This window comes from Vidua macroura, chromosome Z, assembly GCF_024509145.1.
Source record: "Vidua macroura isolate BioBank_ID:100142 chromosome Z, ASM2450914v1, whole genome shotgun sequence".
In the NCBI taxonomy this organism is placed as follows: domain Eukaryota; kingdom Metazoa; phylum Chordata; class Aves; order Passeriformes; family Viduidae; genus Vidua; species Vidua macroura.
The window spans coordinates 74,383,141-74,401,809 of NC_071611.1; the positions used below are offsets into that span (position 1 = coordinate 74,383,141).

The 18,669-nt window shown below is 48.9% G+C and overlaps 1 protein-coding gene across 1 annotated transcript; it reads left to right on the forward strand.

The window, feature by feature from the left end:
* The first annotated feature begins 7,451 nt into the window (after window positions 1–7,451).
* LOC128822359 (serine/threonine-protein kinase PAK 1-like) lies at window positions 7,452–10,005 on the forward strand. Its single transcript, XM_054004055.1, has 6 exons — window positions 7,452–7,465; window positions 7,702–7,738; window positions 7,804–7,913; window positions 8,685–8,802; window positions 9,629–9,828; window positions 9,978–10,005. The coding sequence occupies exons 1-6, from the start codon at window positions 7,452–7,454 to the stop codon at window positions 10,003–10,005; spliced, it is 507 nt and encodes a 168-aa protein (XP_053860030.1).
* The last annotated feature ends 8,664 nt before the right edge of the window (window positions 10,006–18,669 follow it).

The following is an 18,669-nucleotide window of genomic DNA, read 5'->3' on the forward strand; positions in this document are numbered from 1 at the left end:
GGCAGCTGGTGGGAGAACAAATGGGCCTTTTCCTGCGTCAGCACTTATGGACGCACTAGGCCCACCTTCAGGGGAGACTTTCGGCCCCCTCAAAGGAAAGCAGAGGGACACAGTTGGAAAAGGCTTCCTTCCAAGCCGCGCTCGCTCTTGGAAAAGGGAGCCGAGCGCCAGGACGAGCAGCAGGGCCCGATCCCGCCCCCGTGCCTGCAGTGAGGGGCGGCTGCCGCTGGGGGGCGCCATGGGAAGGGAGCGCCCCTGCGCGGGCCGGGCGGGGCGGGGCAGCCGCCAGGGGGCGCCTGGGGCGGGGCGGGGCCCCTCTGTGAGGGGGGAGAGCCTCGGGCAGCTGCGAAGCAGCGCGGAGCCACAAACGGGACTGACCGTCCGCAAGGCACAGCGCCAGGGCAATGGACAGCGCCCGGGCACAGCACAGCTTAAGCGCAGGCTGACCGGGAAGGCAATCTTCCCATGCACCGCAGGATTTAGGCGTTTTGATTCCACAGCCCTGCCATGAGCTGGCTGGGCACAAAGCCGCCCCGAGCACCGGTGCCTCCTCTCCACGCTTGCCAAGGCACGAAGTGTTCTTGTTCACAAATTTCCAGTGATTTAAATGGCAGGATACCTGTCTGTCTCTCCCTTTCCTACACAGTTCTTGTTCAGATAAAAACCTGGTTCTGGTTTCCTACTCATGTTGCTAGAAGCTGGAGGTTTCACTCCAATAATATCGTTTGGTGAATTCCTTCAGTCCCTTTTACTTAGAGAGTGCCTGGCAAACAAAGTACCTATACGTACACCGTGGATAGCATGAAACATTGACGGGTCAGCCAGGAGAACACTGTTCTGTCCCCCTGCAGAGGGACTTGGAAGTGCTGATGAGCTGAGGGCTGTGAGCAGAGGCTGGGCTTTTGCTCGTTGGCAGAGACTTTGTGGGCACAGCCACCCGTGTGTGATAAGTCAGGCAACGGCAATCTGAGCTTTGTCCGCTGAGCTCAAACTCAGCTGGGCTTTCTGTGCTGGGCTAGATCATGAGGAAAGGCTGCCCAGTCACCTGGAGGGGCTTGCTTTGCTATTTGAAGTGGTAAAATTGTCCTGCTGTAGCTGAGTTTCCATGCAAGCTGTTTTCCATACTAAGGTGTAGGGTTCTTAAGGCACATCATACTGGAGAAACTGCCCCTGTGTGCCAGGAACAATTGCTCTTCGTCTTCACAACTTGTAGGTCAGAGAAGGAGAGCCTGCAAAGCAGCCTGCTGGAGGCTCAGCAGCACGTATCAGAGCTGGAGATAGCCAGGAGCCGTGTGGAAGCCCAAGTGCGCACAGCCACGCAGGCCAAGGAGGCGATACTGGGTGAGAGGCTTGTGCGCTTTTTTTCTGGGGATTGCCCTGCCTAGTGCAGCTGCTGCGAAGCCAGCTCTGTCTGCAGGGCTTCTGAGGAGCGAAGGAGCTGAGGGCAGGTTCCTCCTGGCCTGAAACTGAAAGGGCTTAAGGTCAGCAGATTCCTCTGCTTGTGTAGTCTCTGACTGTTGCCGTGTGTCATGTTTGCAGAGGATGTGAGGGGCCTTCGTCGTGAGCTGCTGGCTGTAAGATCTCTCAGCAAGCAGCAATGTGAAGACATGGCTCAACAGCTCCGCTGGGCAGAAGAGCAGTGCAGCAAGGCTCTGAGACTCTGGCAATCTGCTGAGGAAGCGAAGGAAGAACTGGTAAGAAACAATACATCCCTGAAGTTTTCAGGCAAGTTTGGAGGGCTGGCTTAGCAGAAGAGCAGCATGAGTCAGTGACATGGTCACAAGCATCTGCTGTAGGCTACACGTTGCTGGGCCGGGCAGCAGAGGGCTTCAAGGGCTCCTACTTGAAGGCCTGTGAAGACCCAGAGGACAATGCTGGGACAGTATATGCAGCCACAGGTTGAGCACGGGCATAAGCCAAGTTCCCCAGGAGGCTGGGTGGTCGCCACCCAAAGCATGGCAGCGAAGGGGCAGCGTCTTCCCCACAGCCTCGTGCCATGCAGCAGACTGCTGCTGACCTTGCTGCCAAGTGCAGTGCCAGCAACTGGCTTCCTTGCTTTGTGTCCTTCCACAGTGGACAGAAGTCTTCCCTTTGAGCCTGAAGCAGTTGCAACAGGCCCCGTGTTGTTGGTATTTCAGCTGGTGGCCTGTCTTGTGACTGGGTCATCGAGGTGCTGGCCTCGTCCTCGTCCTGCAGTCCATCTGCAGCTTTTCCTTGATCAAAGGGCAGGGGGAATTTGAGAACAGAGTCTCTGAGAACAGACAGAAATCCTGAAGAGAGGGGGGCCAGGAAACAGGCAGCCATCAGAGCAGGGAAGGCAGGTGACCTCTCCTTTCCTTACACGTGTTGGGCCTCCTCCTAGGTTTCTTGTTAGGGCAGGAGTGCTGGAGGGCACAAAGTCACTAGTGTGCACTCTTCAGGTACGGGGGTTGTTGGAGGGATGAAGCTTCCATTTTTTTCTTTGGGGAGCATTGCTGGGACTTCATCTGGAAGTGTGTCTTCCCCTCATCAGGCACTGGAAGCACAGAGCCTGGCAGGCTCCAGTGCTGAGCAGCAGGCAGAAGAGCTAGGATGGAAGGGTTAGAGCTGGGTAGAGAAGCAGAAGGAAGTGGCTGAACACAAGTGCTTTTGAGAGTGCAAAAGAGGAGACCTGAGCGAGATTGCAGATGCCAGTAAAATTCCTCTTGACAGAATATCAAGCTGCAGGCAGAGCTGCAGGAAGCTCAGGGCAAGATGAAGGCCATGGAGAAGAGGCACAAAGAAGAAATGGAAAGGATGCATAAGGTCCTGCTGCAGTACAGCCCAGCTGAAGAAAAGCAGGTGAGTGAAAGAGCAGGAGGCACTGCAGTCGTGCAACAAGTGGTCTCTGCCCTTGCTGCCTTTCCCCTGCAGAGCAGCAGGTGGATGGGGGCAATGTCTCTGACCGCCATGCTCTGTGGTCTCCATGGCAGCTGGTCAGAAGGACACTTACTGGGCCGCTGAATCTCAGCTGCTGCCCTGGGCGGCAGGGCTAGTGCTTTGGCCGGTGGGCCAGCAATCCTCTGAATGTATTTCTGCTGGCCTCTTAGTGCTCGCTTTGTTTTTTGAGGGGTTTGCTCAGGCGAGCATGGTGACCCACACAGATTCTGAGCAAGTTGTCCCTGTCCATGGTGAATGCAGTCCTCAGAACGGGGTGAAGTGTGAAACTGTTCTTTCCCTTTTGCACTCTCTACTACGGCTGACTGTGACAAGCTGTGGTCTCTGACTGCTCATTTGGGTTTGACTGGAGGTGGAAGAGTTGGCAGCTCAGCTTGCAGCCTAACAGCACCAGTGCTGTTCCTAAGGGCTTGCCTTTGAAATGCTCTGTCTGGGGCATCTCTGCCAGGCACCTTTCTGACACACACAAATTTCTTGTCCCAGATGGACGCAGGATCTGCCATCAAAGCTGCGGCTGCAGCAGCATCCTCCGAAGAAGCCTCCTCTCCGCAGCCCGAAAACCTGAGCGTGAGCAGTTCGGCCCTCTCAAGCCGGGAGAAAGAGAAGCAGTTCCTGAGGCTGCTGAGTACGTCCTGGGGATTTCTTGTGCCATCGAGCAGCGCATTATAGTGTGTGCCTCAGCATGAGCTGTAGCACATGTTCTTCCTCGCTTTGGTGTCAGACAGACCTTTTGCACTCCCTACAGAAGCCATTGTTGTGCTCGGAGGCAGCCAGGGAGCATTTGGGGCGTTCCTTTTGCCTTTGAGGGCAGCTGGGCGTGGGTGGGCTTTGCCTGAGCCTCCCTGTGCAATAAAGACAAAAGCAGGGATTGTGTCCTGAGCCGCAGTAGCCTGCAACCTATGCAGTGACCGAGTGAACATGTGTGTGCTAGTCTGGCCAAACGGATCAGAACAGTTGGCTTCCTAGATTCCCTTTAGATTCCTGACTTGTCACCAGTCATTGGAGACAGAATACATCAGTGAATTTGATTGGCTGTGCAGCTTGTTTAATGCTGGTGTTGTTTTTATGACTCTTAGCACTTCTCCTATTCCTTCCACAGCTGGTTTTGATAAGAATCCTCCATTTTGGTTAGCCTGACCTCCTTGAAATGAACATCAGGTGACAGCACAATTAAGAGAGGAAGAGGTCTTTTCAGTACACCCTAGAAGTTAAAAAATGATATTCTTAGAAGAATCTTGAGGAATCAGAGAGGAAGAGTTCTTTTCAAAGTGCCCCAAAAGAAGCAAAACAGGATACTCTTTTTACAGTCCCTCTTTGATATCTTAGTTGTATGCTTAGGAAGATGCATCAAAGAAGGAAGCCTCTGCTGCATGTTCCTCTGGTACCAGGCACGCTGTACTGCTACTGCCCGCTGGTAAATACTCCTGGAATACTAAGCATTGGCCTCAATCCCTGCACAGATCGTACTCTAGGAAAGCACACCAAGGCCTTGCTGATTCTGCAGTACAACTGAGTTGCTTCTTGCCACTGGTAATAGCTGCCAGTGCAGTGCTGTCAGAGAATAAGCGGTCAGGTACAGAACAGAGCCCGGTTTACTCAGTGTCTGCCACCAGCTGTTGGGACAAAAGGTGGATTGATCTACTGCTCCAGGGTCTGAAGTCAAAGACAATCATGTTCTGTCTTGAGTGAGGTCAGCAGCTTGTAACGGGGCTCAGTCTGGCTCTGTCTTCTTCACAGTGGCTGTCAGTGGCCATTTGTGGGCTTTGCCGAGCTTTTTGTCATACCTGCCCTGCCACTGACAGCTGGTGTGACTGCAGAGGCTGGAGCCTTCCTTAGCTGTGAGGTTGCAGCTGCCGTCCCGTTGCTGCAGCTTTGCCTGGACTGATGAAAGGATCAGCATCTCATTTGTGCAGGTGTCTGTGTCACGGCAGGGACTGAGGAGCAGCACTGTCCTTGTTCCCCGTCTGGGCTGTGCCCATTTGGGAAGATGGGGCACGTGGGTGGTGTTCAAGGGGCTGAGTCCAGTGCCAGTGACTGCTGCATGCCAGGCTGAAGACAAGGACTTGTAGTTCTTCACTAAATGGGGAATGGGCAAAGTCATCTTCAGAACTTAGCCTGCTCATCAATGAAGAGGGTCCTAATTCTTAGAGCCACTGTTCTTGGTTATAGCATGAGCTGCTGCTCTCTAAAAATGTCAAGGCATTCTTTAGGCAAAATGCTGAGAGGTAGAGAAGGTGCCTTCCTCTCCCGGAATTCACTTTACAATATTCTTTCTGCTCTGGAAAAAACAGCAGAAAAAAATTGATAAAAATTCATCCCAGATCTGAGGGTGCATTGAAACTTTGGAAGTATGAAAGCTTTTGTTGAATCTCACAAGAGAGTGTTTCTTCCCAAGAAAATGAAGTGTCCTGATTTTCCAGCCCTCCTTCCTGTTTCTGGATGACAACCACTTGCCTTGGTGCCTGTTCTTTTCTGGTCTCTGTCTGCTCTGATGCTTTTCCCATGGGCTTAGTTTCCTCTCAAGGCAACCCTTCAATGGAGTGTGGAGAATCAGGCTCTGTGCAGGCCAGGTGTGCTGCAGAGCTGCCTGTCTTGCTGGGGCTGCTGTTGTTGTTCTTGTTGATGTGAGTGGAACTGAGTTTCATATCTCCTGGAAGTCAGGATCTCTGTTTTGAAGTGTGCTTCTTGCATTTTGTTTTTCAGGGTGTGAGGTGAGTGTGGGAGATCCAGAGAAGAAGTACACTGGATGGAGACCTATTGGCAGTGGGTGAGTGCAGCCACGCTTACTTCTACAGAACCATGGGCCAGGTATTTTGGTGCTGCAATATCACATGGGAAGTCAGGCAAGCTGCAAGCATCTTCAGCCCCTGGCTTTAGTCTGTCCCTGTCTCAGTGCTGAGGCAGTACAAGGCATCATGAAAGATCACTGGATGCTTGCCTGCCTCAAGGAGCAGGACCTGGAAGCCTTCCTGTCCCTCAAACATGTGGCGCCAGTTTGCCTATTTTCCCAGGAGACATAGTTTTGTACGATTCCAAGTAATTTGGCCACACTCATGAAGGAAGAAGAACCTGAGAGAGCAGCGTCCCACCTGATAGCTGTCAGATAGCAGCTGTCAGTAGCATTTCTTAGTAGTATTTTGCTGAAAACAACATTCCGTGGTCAGGAAAATAAGGAAGGCTGTGTGGTGTTGCCTGAGTTTGGCAGGTAGGATGAAAAGAGAGTGGTGAGAAGGCCCAGCAGGACTGTGTGTTTCATTGCCTGGAAAGGCATGCCACAGGCACAGATGCCAGAAGGAAAAGGCGAAGAAAACACCCGCATGCACAGTCTAGTGTGTACATTTGAGATTTGTAGCAGCCCTTTCTCTTCCGGTTGCACCCAGCTTTTCCCTTGGACACTCTGCGTGGCAGAGGGCTGCTGGGCTGCTGTGCCTTTGGCTGAAGAGTAGACAAAGCCCGGTGGTTTTGAGACACTGCAGGCAGCAGAGAGCTCCTGCCTGGGCTGCCTTTTGCTTCTCAGCACTGACCAACTTCTCTGTTCTTGCCACTGTTCTGTTTCCAGGGGGTTTGGAACCGTTTATAAGGCCTTCAACGCTGCCACAGGACGAGCGGTAAGTGCCAACAGCCCATTCAGATTTTGCAGCCCTTGAGTGCTTTCCCTTGTGATGTGATCCGTGGCCAAAGCTTTGGGCCGCCTGACTCTTTGCTGCAAAGGCTGTCCCACAGAAGCAGCCTGTCCAGAGGCAGGCTGCAAAATGCATTTGGGACAGACTTTGTCCTCCCTCCCTACCTGAATGAATGCAAGGATGGTGGTGGTGCCTTTCAGAGAAGGACACGCTGGCTTGGACTTCCTGGATGAACATGCATAGATTAGCAGATGGCAAGAGCCGTCATTCCAGCCCAATTCCTCTTAAGCCCAGGTTCAGACACAGATAGGATTTCCCATTGTTTTCCATCACGTGGTTCAGTTTGAAAATATAATGCAAGTCCTAAAGAAGGAGAGATCTTGCCTGGAGCACAGTTTTGCCTTTCAGTCCTAGGGAACCTAGTTCACACACACACACACACACACACAGGCACAGATCAATGAGAAGAAATTGATGAAGAGCCTTAAATAATACAACCTTGTGTTGATCCTGTGTTGAAGACATGGTGTCTTGGAGAGTGCCGCTGCTCTTTGGGACGATAAGTTCATAGTCCTTAATTCTTGTTTTTGGCTCTCGGCAAATACAACTGCATCTTTCTGGTAGTTCATTATCCACCTGCAGTGCTGCACTCAGGAACTGCACTTGGAGGGAGGTGGAGGAGGCGTCCGAAAGCCTGAAGCCCTGCTTATGACCTGCCGTGCATCCATAGGGTACCACATAAAGGGTTATTCATTCTTAAAGCCACTAAAGAATTACAAATGACAATAATTCCACGGTGTAAACCATGTTCAAGATTGTTCTTCAGAGTTGCGAAATCCAAACTGAAGAAGTTAGGATGTGCTAGGATTGTAACTTTACTCTGAGTCGCCTTGGAGTTCTTTTTTGGACAGCATGTTCCCTGTCATGTAGGTGTGTGTTTCCTTTGGCACCCAGTCAAGAATGGCAGCCATCTCCAAAAGGCTGGTGAAAGCCCCTAGAAATGCTAACGTATTTCCAGTGGTTTCAATTTACCTTCACAGGAGCAAAATTACTTTTGGCTTGCAAAAGATGTGTAAATGATAATAGTAGTGATAAACAAAGTCTGTTTGAGAAGTCTGCAGGTGCAGAGAGTGCTGTTAGCGCTTTGTGGTTGATGGTTTAGCGTCCATTTCTACCGAGGTGACAAGGCATCCAGGCCCGTGAGTGCACGGAGAAAGAGGCTCTCGTAATGTCCGCTCCTGATGGCTTTTCAATGTCATTGTAGGTGGCCGTAAAGCAACTTAATCTCCAGCGCCAGGGCTGCGAGGATGTGTTGAAGGAAATCCTGGTCATGAAAGAATATAAGAACCCCAATATTGTCACCTACCTAGAAAGGTAAACATTCTGGCAGAAAATGGATCTTTCAATTAACATCAATCTAGTCCTGCACAAGGCATGGGAGGAGATTGCATTTTGTCCCCATGAATGCTTCCTGGCAGAAATATCTTGAAGATTGATCTCAGAAACCTGTCTCTCTTACTAAGCCAGCGCATGCATGTTCACTCTCTGCATGTTGTTTTGCTCTTTTGGGGTGTGATTTCTTCCAAGCGTCGAGGAGAAGTGCCGAGAAAGCATCACAGAAAGGATTTCCCTTGCGCCATTCCCACTGGTTTCCATTGCCTTGCATGCCAAAAGACTAGGCTAGGAGAAACATAATTTGCCAGGTTTGAAATTGTTTTTCCTGTTTGTGACTGTCCTTTCTGCAAGGTTTTCCAAAGGGTGTTGGCAGTGCTGCACACCCACCTGCCCTTCACAGTAAAAGCTGTGAAGACTGTGCCTCCTTGCTGCTGGACTTAATGGTGCAATTTGTGTATGAAGATGATGAAGCAGCTGCCGGGATGTGTCCGCTTCCAGATTAATCTTTGCCATCACAAAACTGCCCTTTTCCCCTGTTTGCCACCTAAGCCTCCTCCTTTTCCACGGATGTGCCTTCCTCATTCAGACGGCACAGATGGCAAGCACTGGATAGCCTGGGTGGAGTGTGCCTTCATTTGATTCTGTCTTCATTTACCAGTGACCTGGAAACAAAACTCAGCTGCAGTCTTTCCTTCATCCGGCAATTCAGCTGTGCACATTCAGCTCCACGCTGTTGCTTTCATCTTGCAGCTACCTTGTCAATGAGGATGTCCTGGTGGTGTTGGAGTATATGGATGGAGGCTCCTTAGCTGATGTGGTCAGCATGAAAAGGATGGCTGTAGGACACATAGCAACAGTGTGTCGGGAGGTAAGGGGCCCTGCTTGTGCTTGGGATGGCTTGGACAGGCTCGTCCCTCAAAAGCGCTGCAAAGCGAGTGATTCCATGTTCAGAGCTTTCTTTCTGTGTTGCTCTTATGCTTTGGAGAAGAAAGAGCATTGGGAGTGAACTGCCTGCCAGTGTCCCTGCCCTTACTATAGTCTGTTCTTTACTCTTCTAGACCATTGTTGAACTCCCTGTCTCGTTTTCATTTCTATTTTCTGTTCTGCACTTTGCCTCTCCAAGCCTTTGCCCAAACCCTTTCTGCATTGCCTTCTTTGCCTGTAAGTGCAAAGGTGCTGGTGTCCAAGTTTTAAACCAGCGGCAAAGCCAAAGAGAGACTCATCTGTCACAGTCCCAACTTCAAAGGATGGCACGGCACCCACCATGCTGCTTGCTCCTGAAAACTGACAAATGAGCTCCTTCCAAGTCTGCTGTCGAAGCCCTATAACCCTTGTCCTCCAGCCTCCCACCCGACAGTGATCCCCTTGTACCCAAGGCAGGAACTTTTCCTCTTTTGGCAAACCATTGCTTGTCCTCCAGACAGGGAGAGCGCATCCAGTGCAGCAGGGATCGTTCTGACTGGCTTTGCAGGGGACAGTCTTGAGCAAGGACTGATGTTTCCCTCTCAAGCGCTAATATGCCTTGCCTTGGAAAGATCCTGCTCTCCTCCTCGTGTTGCAGCAGCAAGCACTTCCTCTTGCCAGCGCTCACTGCTCCTTTGAGATCTGTGAATCTTCAGGAGCAGTGTCCTTTTGGGTGTGATGAAATCAGATCAGGCTAACTGTTGGCCTCCTGTTTCTTTTTTCTCTCCCAGTGCCTGCAAGGCCTGGCTTTCCTTCATGCCAACCAGGTGATCCACAGAGACATCAAAAGTGACAACATCCTTCTGGGCCAGGATGGCTCCGTCAAGCTGGGTGGGTGTTCTGGGTCAGGCGCAGCGCTCCGGGGAGGCGGTGTGGGGCTGCTTTTGAGCGGCTGCCGGGTGCCCAGCAGTGGCGCTGGTGAGAGGGCAGGGAGCACTCTGGGAGCCCAGGGCGCAGCTGTAAGGGGCTGAGTGGTCTAGAGAGCAAGAAGGTAGCAAGAGTAACTTTGGTTTGTGTGTGTGTTCCTTCCAAAGGGAGAGAGTTACAGTGTAAACGTTCCGCTGCCTGAGGAAAAGCCAGGCTGGGAATCCTGGGGGGGGGTTGCTAAGTGGACAATTGCCCATGTCCTTGGCTGCAGCCCTGAGGAATGAGAGCCCAGCTGCTTTTCCAGCTCGATTCAGCACTGCATTCTGAGACGTAGAGTGAGGAAGCCTTTTCCTTGGTTCCCTACTTGAAGCAGTGTTTGTTTTTCTCCTCAGCCGATTTTGGCCTCTGTTCTCCGCTCAGCCCTGAGCAGAGTAAACGGAGGTCGATGGTCGGGACCACTTGCTGGATGGCACCCGAGGTGGTGAGAAGAGAGCCATACGGCCCCAAAGTGGACATCTGGTCCCTTGGCATCGTGGGAATAGAAATGGCCAAAGGAGAGGCTCCTTATATTCGGGAAACCAGTGAGAGGGTAAGGTGCAAATACGCTCAGAGAGCGGTGTCCTTCTCCTGTGTGTCCATTAGACAAAATCCCATGCCCACAGCTTAAAGTGCTTCCACCAAGGCCCCCTTGGGGCTGGCATCAGCTGTCAAGGCAAGACCTGTTGCAGCTTGGAAGAGCTGGGGCTGCACTGGAGCCTTTTTTCCTTTGGGAGGGAAGGCTCATCTCTAAGCATCTGCTAGGCAAGAAATTGCCACTGCAGGCTGGAGCTTAAAAGATGGGGTCGAGGTGAGCACTGAAGGATATGGAAGAATCACGTAGAGTCTCATGTTTCCTTTGGCTTCAGGCTAACTACCTGATAGGCAAGCAAGGCGTACCAGACCTGCACAAGCTCAGGCTGCCCTCTGGCTTGTGTGAATTTCTGGGCTGCTGCCTGCAGATGGATGTGGACAGGCGAGGCTCTGCCAAGGAACTTCTGCAGGTACAAGGCAAAGCGGCTGCAGCCCAAAGAGCTGTTCCCTGTCAGGGTTTGTTCCTCGGCCAAACTCCAGGGCTTCCGATGGGCCCCCCCACATAGCAATATCCACTCTGGGTGCTTTTCCAATGAAAACCAAGTAGGATCCAAGACTGGTTGAGATTAGAAGGGACCGGTGAAGGTCATCTAGTCCAAAACTCCAGTCACTGGCAAAGACATCTTCAAGTGGATCAGGTTGCTCAGGGTCCCATTCAAGCTCACCTTGAATGTTGCTGGGCTTGGGGCTCCTCCCAGCTCTCTGGGCAGCCTGTGCCAGTGTTTCAGCACTCTCCTCGTAAACACTTTCTTCCTTAGAGCCAATCGAGTGTCTTGTAGCTTTAAACCATTCACCCTTGTCCTCTTACAATTGGCCCTACTAAAAGATTTGTCCCCATTCTTCTTAGAAGGCCCTACGAATATTGAAAGGTCTCCTTGGGGCTTGCTCTTCTCCAGGCTAAACAAGCACAACTCTCCCAGCCGTTCCTCAGAGGAGAGCTCCCAGCTTCTGGTCATTTCTGTGACCCTCTTTTGTTCTCAGGTGGTGTATTCATGTTTACCTGGTAGCAAAGGAACTGAAGTATTGCAATGCCAGGGACGGGGGCTTGAAGAACACAACAAAAGCAGTCTAGAACCAAGCGGTTCTAGATTGGTCCGTGGGAAGGCAGGGGCTGTGGGGGAGCTCACTGTGAGCATCCGAGGGCACTCAGCTTGTCCCTCCTGCCCCAGCCTTAGAGGTTTCTGCCAGCCAGATGGGGACAGCTGAGCAGGAGTTGTGCCAGCCCCATGTGCTGCCTGGCCCGCTCAAGTAGATGAGGATTGCTGCGGCTTTGCTGCCAGGTTTTGTGGCAGACAAGGAGCTGGTGACCAGGCCATTTCCTTGGCTGTTCCTGCTGAGAAGGAAGATGGCAGCCAGCACAGGAGCGGGGGGCATGCCAAGGCAGACACTGCTCTTCCTGCAAGCCAGAGCTCAGCCCATCTGTGCCCTGCTGCTTGTGTCCTTGCTCCTGGCTTGCTGCTGAAAACCTGCGTGTCCAGCGCTCCTGAGAACAACACGTGCGGTCAATAATTTCAGAGCCCTTGGGAGTCTCTTGAGGACTGCCCAATGCCCCACATCTCTTTTGGACACTCAAATAGCCCATGTCTGTAGAAAAGAGGAGCTGGAATAAGTCTGTTGAGTTTCCTGAAAGGAACAAAACCTTTGGACAGCAAGCAGCAATCCCACAGTGCTGTCAGGACAAAAATGCCAGCAAGTGATGACGCCTTGAGGAACGGACTAGTGCAGTTCTGGGCCATGTTTGCCTGTGCTAGCAGCATCCTGGACATGAAGGCTCATGTGCTGATGGTGACCTCAGGCCGCCTATGTTTGTGTATTTCTGGGGGCTAGAGGAATCCAGCTTGACCCTGTTAGGAAGTCAGTTTGGAAAAGAATGGTTCCTTTTTCCTTTGTCTCTTTTAATTTGATTTGGTTTGTTCCTTTTCCCCTTTGGGCAGCATCCATTTCTCCAGTCAGCGGAGCCTCTCTTAAGCCTCTTCTGACAGCCTGATCGCTGTCATCCCTGCAGCCAAGTCATGCAGGAAGCAAAGGAGATGACAAGGACCACTTCAGCACTTGGAGAACTGAACCTGTGAGAACAGGTAGAAATCCTGAGGGGAGAGGGGCCAGGAAACAGGCAGCCATCAGAGCAGGAAAGGAAGGTGGCATCTCCTTTTCCTCGCACCTGCTGATCCTGCTTTTGAATTTCTGCTTGGCACAGCATTGCTGGAGGGCACAAAGTCACTACTGACGTGCACTTTTCAGGTGGGGGGTGGTGCGAGGCATGAAGCTTCCACTGATTATTTGGGGAGCTTGGCTGGCACTTCATGTGGAAGTGTCTTCCTCCCCTCACCAGGAGTCGGAAGGGCAGCGTCTGGAGGCACAGCAGCTGCTGGCACAAGGGGAAAATTTCCTGGCAGAGGTACAGAAGGAGCAAGAGAACAGGCTGCTTGAGATGATGCAGTAAATTGCCATCATGCAGCCTGGGCGAGAAAAGATAAGAACCAGAGAGAGTCAAGAGGCACAGAGTGTGAAAAGAGAGTTTGTGTGTTGTTTTGGACTCCTCTGGGCCCCTTATGGGCACTGTTTCTCTGGACACTGTCTGTCTGGGTGGCATTGTCTCTTAGCTGGCCCTTGGTAAACAGTGCTGGAGAGATTTTTGTGTCTTCAGGGAGCGGTCTGGTGAGAGGCTACCAGAGCGCAGGTTTGAGGAAGGCAGGAATGGCGCTGCAGGCCCAAAGAGAAAGGGAAGCCCAGAGCTTCCCCTCAGAAGGAGGGAGGTGCCACGGGAAGCCCCTGCAGAGCCAGGCTGGAGCTGTGGGAGAGGGCTGGCTGTCAGGCTGCTGAGGAGGTGCCTGAAGCTGCTGAGTACGTCCTGTGCATTCTTTGTCCAGTCGAGCAGTGTATTATAGTGTGTGTGCCTCAGCACGGGCTGTAACACATGTTCCTCCTCCTTTGGTGTTGGGAGAGACATTTTGGACTCCCTACAGAAGCCACTGTGGCACTTGGATGCAGGCAGGGAGCACTTGGGGCATTCCTTTTGCCTTTGAGGGCAGCTGGCAGTGGGTGGGCTTTGCCTGAGCTTCCCTCTACAGTAAAGACAAAAGCAGGGATTGTTTTGGGAGCAGCAGATGGCTGTGACCTAGCCAATGACTCAGAGAAGGTGTGTGTGCTAGTCTGGCCACACTGATCAGAACACTTGGCTTCCTGGATTCCCTTTAGACTCCAGACTTGTCACCAGTCTTTGGAGACAAAATACTTCAGAGAAATTGATTGGCTGTAGGGCTGGTTTCATACTGCTGTTGTTTCTATGACTGTTTGTACTTCTATTATTCCTTCTCCAGATCACATGGGCCCCTGCCATCTAAATCCCAACTCTAAGGGCTTTTCAAATGAAAAGGAAGGAAACTTGCAATGAAGCAATCGAGGAAGCAGAAGAGATGACCAGGACCACTTCAGGATTACTTCCTCCAAAGGCAGCTCGGAGCTGGACTCACAATAAAAGTCCTATACACCCTCAGGCCTTATTTTAAATGATGTTAATATCAGCACAGTGATGGCTTGGTTTGCTGTTTGGGTTTTTTTTTACTTTAAAAATATACTAACATTCCCAAATGACCTTAAACTGCTAAGGGTGTTAAACTACTGAAAGAATCCATTAAATGGTACAAGAAAAAAATTAGAAGTTCCCAGCACCATACCTGTGCTCTTGCATGAACTTCTGCAAGGATATTTGAGTCCTGCTCTTCAAGATATTGCTTTTCTTTCTGCCTGCAATGTTCCTGTGCTTTTAACTGTTCAGACATTTTCTCAAAAGCCTCCTCCTGCTTCTGCTGAAGGTTGTTCATAGTGTCAGTCTTGTGTTTGCAAATGTATTCTAGGTGGGATATCTGTGTGACAAGAATTTAAGAAGAAATTATTATTTACCTTTTCACTTTGAGTCAAGCACAGACTATTCCAGCATAAAATCTAAACTGTAATTTCTTCAAAATTTTCATTAAAACTAAGTAAAACCCTTGCACAGCAGATGAATTACTTGGTTCTCAAAACAAAACTGAAATATATTTTGAAACAAAATATTTTATTTGGTTTGGGTTCTGCCATCCTTTTACCACCTTGCAGATATTTGTCACCTTCTTTGTAGGAAACCTAAGCCAGACACTTCGAACATTTTTTTAAATAACTGTATTAAAATTTAGTATATTTGTAAATTAATAATCAAGTATATCCTTTAGAAATTTGTGATGATTGCAAGCAATAATTAAAAAACAGCGTTTAATTTTTTGTTTTATTTGTGGTTTTTGTTTGTCTTTGGTTTTTGTTTGTTTGTTTTTTGTTTGTTTTTTTGTTTTGTTTGTTTTGTTGAAAAGCCAAGACATTCCAGATTATTATTAAGTTTTGAAACAATTTCAGGGAATTCTAGCATAGAGAATGTTTTCCTTACAATAGCTCATAAGTTTACGATGCGTTTTCAACAAGCATGAAGGGATTCAGTCTTGTGGTTTAACACTGCACCTCCCATGCAAATTAAATGGAGGAATGAACCAAGCCAACAATGATCTCCAAATGCACACACCTGCACTTTGTTACTAGAAAATATCAGCAAGACACTTCCAGAAAGATCATGCTGAACTGTAGGAAAAAAGTTTGGTACAACACAGTCTAAAATCCCAGAAAAGCTGGTAAGTACATGAGAAGATCCCTAGAGACCTCACAATCAGTCTCAGTAACAAGGCTTAATCAAAAAGCAAGAACAGTAAGACACAATCCCCAGAAACACTGCCAACAATATCCATCTCCTTCCCTTCCCATGTCTTTCCTTCTCCCTTTCCTCTTTTACTTCAAAAGAGAAATAAACCAGAAAACAAAGTGGAACCCTGAAGAGTGGCTTAGCCACTCTTAGCTTAGTCTCTGGACCCAGCTGATCTATTTAGAAAGGGTTTGTTTTTTTTTTTTTTTTTCCTAAAAATACAAGGTTTTCTGGGAAGAAAGGCCACGTAAGCTCACTTGCATTAATATCACTCAGAAAAGTACAGCTCCTCCTTCACACAAATACTGACATGTTTTAGAATAGGTATTTCTATTGTGTTTCTGAATAAAAATGCCATAATCCGAAAGTTGCAATTAAACAGAAAACCCCAGACTGGCAATCTTTCAAATAGTGCATCTGAGTCATAAACACATCATTTAAAGATGGTATTCCTGGAGAAAGTGTATTTTGCCTATGGATTATGGTAAAATAAAGACTTGCTTTATGACTGGAAATGACTACATTCTGTGAGTTTCTTCATCAGTAAGATGAATTTATTATCCTTGAATTAGGTGCCTGTGGCGGGTATCAGACAGTCCTTTCAGAATGTCCTGCACAGAAAGTGGAGCTGAGAGACTTGATGCACACTCCAGCCCCATCTAAATGCTCACAGCAACAGCATCAAACTGAGCAGTGGACCAGCCATAATTAATGGTGTTCATTTGTTAATGTCCAAATCCTCTTGGGGGGATGAATACCACTCCTTCTTCTCCTTTGTAACGAGACTGCAGTGTGCACAAATGTCCCTGAGCTCAGCAGAGGCAGCTGATGCCTGGGGACACTCAGCCTCTCGTTAGCCTTGTGGAAGTTCAAGATCAGGGCTTCAACATTCTCACGCAAGAGTGCACAAAGCCCTGCCCAAGGTAACTCTTCCAGGGCGACGTCTGAATGTTTGGCAGGCACATGGGCATTTGCCACGCTCTGGTATAAGTTTAGGAGGATGGACAGCTCCCTCTGGAACACAAAGAAAAATTAATTGCTGTAGCTGGGCAATGTTAAAATCAAAAGAGATGCATCATATGTGCAGTAGCGGTGCTGCGTGCAGCTGAAAACAAGCCCTCAAAGTTCATTCTCACAGCTTTATAAAATTCCTCAGTTCATTTCTAATGATTGCAGCCATAACATTGCATAATCTTACAGCAGAGTAAGAAAAGAGATTTCACAAAATGTATCTAATTAGACACAGTATGTCTATAAAGTATGTGGATAAATCCCAGTGCTGTCGGGGCCACAGCCGTGACCTGGCACAGATAAAAATTTCCGTGCTCTTAGTGGATGCAATTCATTCTCCCTTGTTAATACTGTGAGGTGCATTCAAACTGTGCCCCCACACAACTGCACAGCACACAGAAAACGGTCCAGTTGGCTGGGCAGCACAACACACTCTGAATTTGTTTAAAAATTGGTTTTGCATGGATTATATACGATTAAATAGCTGGCCAAAACAGGCCTACAGCTCCATCAGTCAAACTCCACAAGCCATGCCTCATTGCTTTACAGTGATTTTAATCAGTGGCAGAATAAATGGATTCAGGTTATAAATAAATTTCAGCTACAACAGCACACAGTAGAAATTCAATTCTTCCTAATTTTAGAACATACAAGTGACTTAGAAACTTTGATTAAGCTAATAGAAAGCTGTTTCTCAAATGCCATGAGGACAAAGTATGTAAAGCACCGTATCAGTACAGTCAGAGATCAAGATAAGATTCTCAGACTAGAGTGGAAAGAACATATTCAGGGAGCATAAAAGTGGTATACAAGATGAAAAAATACTGTATAGGTCAGGAAAGCAGGAAGTGAAAATGAAGGGAAGAGAACACACTGACATTTTCACACAATTTTGGCACGGGTATAGCAAAGACCAACAGCAATATATTAAAAGTTATCTATACTTAGTTCCTGCCACAGTCTTCTGCTTTTTCATTTTGGGAAGCAAAATCAAAGCTGTCTCAATGGAGTAAACAGGATCACATACAGGCACTCCTGCTTCCCAAACAAATACAAACAGCTTTGGGAAAAATACAAACCCATCGAAGGCAATAAATACCTGATTTCATAAGGGAACCACTAAAAATGGGGGAGGTGGATGGTGGGCACTGCTGCCCTTGGAGTCGTGAGGGGAACCCTGCCCACACTCCATCCCCACAGATAAGAAACACTCCCCTGGGGAGCACTCTGGGGTATGGAGAGGACGTAGACAATATGGGAATGGTGTAATTGCACCAGTTGGCCGAATTATGTTCTTTTCAAATTGGTGTCACATCTCTTCTAGGAATTAATTGGGCCTGCGTGGCTTTAGACCATAGCTGATTAGATTGCTTATAGTAAAAGTGAACACACAATGTTGCTTTGGAAGACCCCAGTTCTTGGGCTTCTTGTGGTGCATGTGGTAAAATCTTTGTCCACTCATCCCAGGTGCCCACAGGGTTGGGCCTCTTACCTGTATAGGGATAATCTTTGGATGCCAAAGGGATTCCCAGCAGGCATGGGGATAAAGGCTCTTCCACGCTGCCCATGGCCATGCAGAAACTGTCCTGTTGTAAAGACTTCACAAGAGTGACCCATATATTTTGCTTGGGCTGTTGGATGATCCAGGCAGTGCTGGTGCTGACAATGATCCAGGGCAGCCTCACAATCCTGTTGGAGAGCATCTTGATGTTTGTCTGGGTACTGGGCTGTAACCTAAAATTGTTACAATAAATAAGGCACCTTATTTATTGTAACAATTACATGAATCCCTCTCTCTCCCCTTTTCTATGTGCATGCCTCTATTCCACGTTCCCCTGTTCCCCCTTCCTCCACTCCGCTTTCCCCATTTTATTAGTTTAACAAAACAAGGAAGGGGTCAGGGGAAAACATATGGAAGGCTAAAACTGAGTGAAACTAGGAGAAAAGGGAAAAGGAGATCAGGCAAAGTAAGGTATTGGTATGAATGTAAGTAAAGAAATTAGTAAAAATATCATCTTTGATATTTTACAATTAGTAGACGGGCAGCAATATATCCAGCCCATGAGGGAAGAGGGAAAGGAGAAACCAGGGGTCAAAGAGCCAGAAGTCCATGGGGGAATCTGTCTTTTACTCCCAGGAGGACTACTCTATGCTAGCTAGTCACTGCCATGGCCAGGGCAGAAGACTTGGGAATTGACTGAGAGAGGAGAGTTGATGGGATGCTACAGCTTTGTCCCAGACAGATGCCTGAGGCATTTGCAGGCTGCAGCAGTTTCTGGCGGGCCCGTTTTTTTATAATTTTCTGATGTCACTGCTATCCTGCAAACCCCAGAGACACGTCTGTGGAGGCATGGCCAGTCATGACTTCTAGTTGTTACTGAACCTTGACACAAGTGGGACCTCTCTACTTAATCAACTGAAAACCAATGATGTTTAGCTCAAGAGTGTTAACACAAAAAATACATCCATGCCTGAAGAAAGCAGTGAAAAATGTTACTGAAGGCAACAACTTGTCCATTTAGTGCAAGATTGTACAAA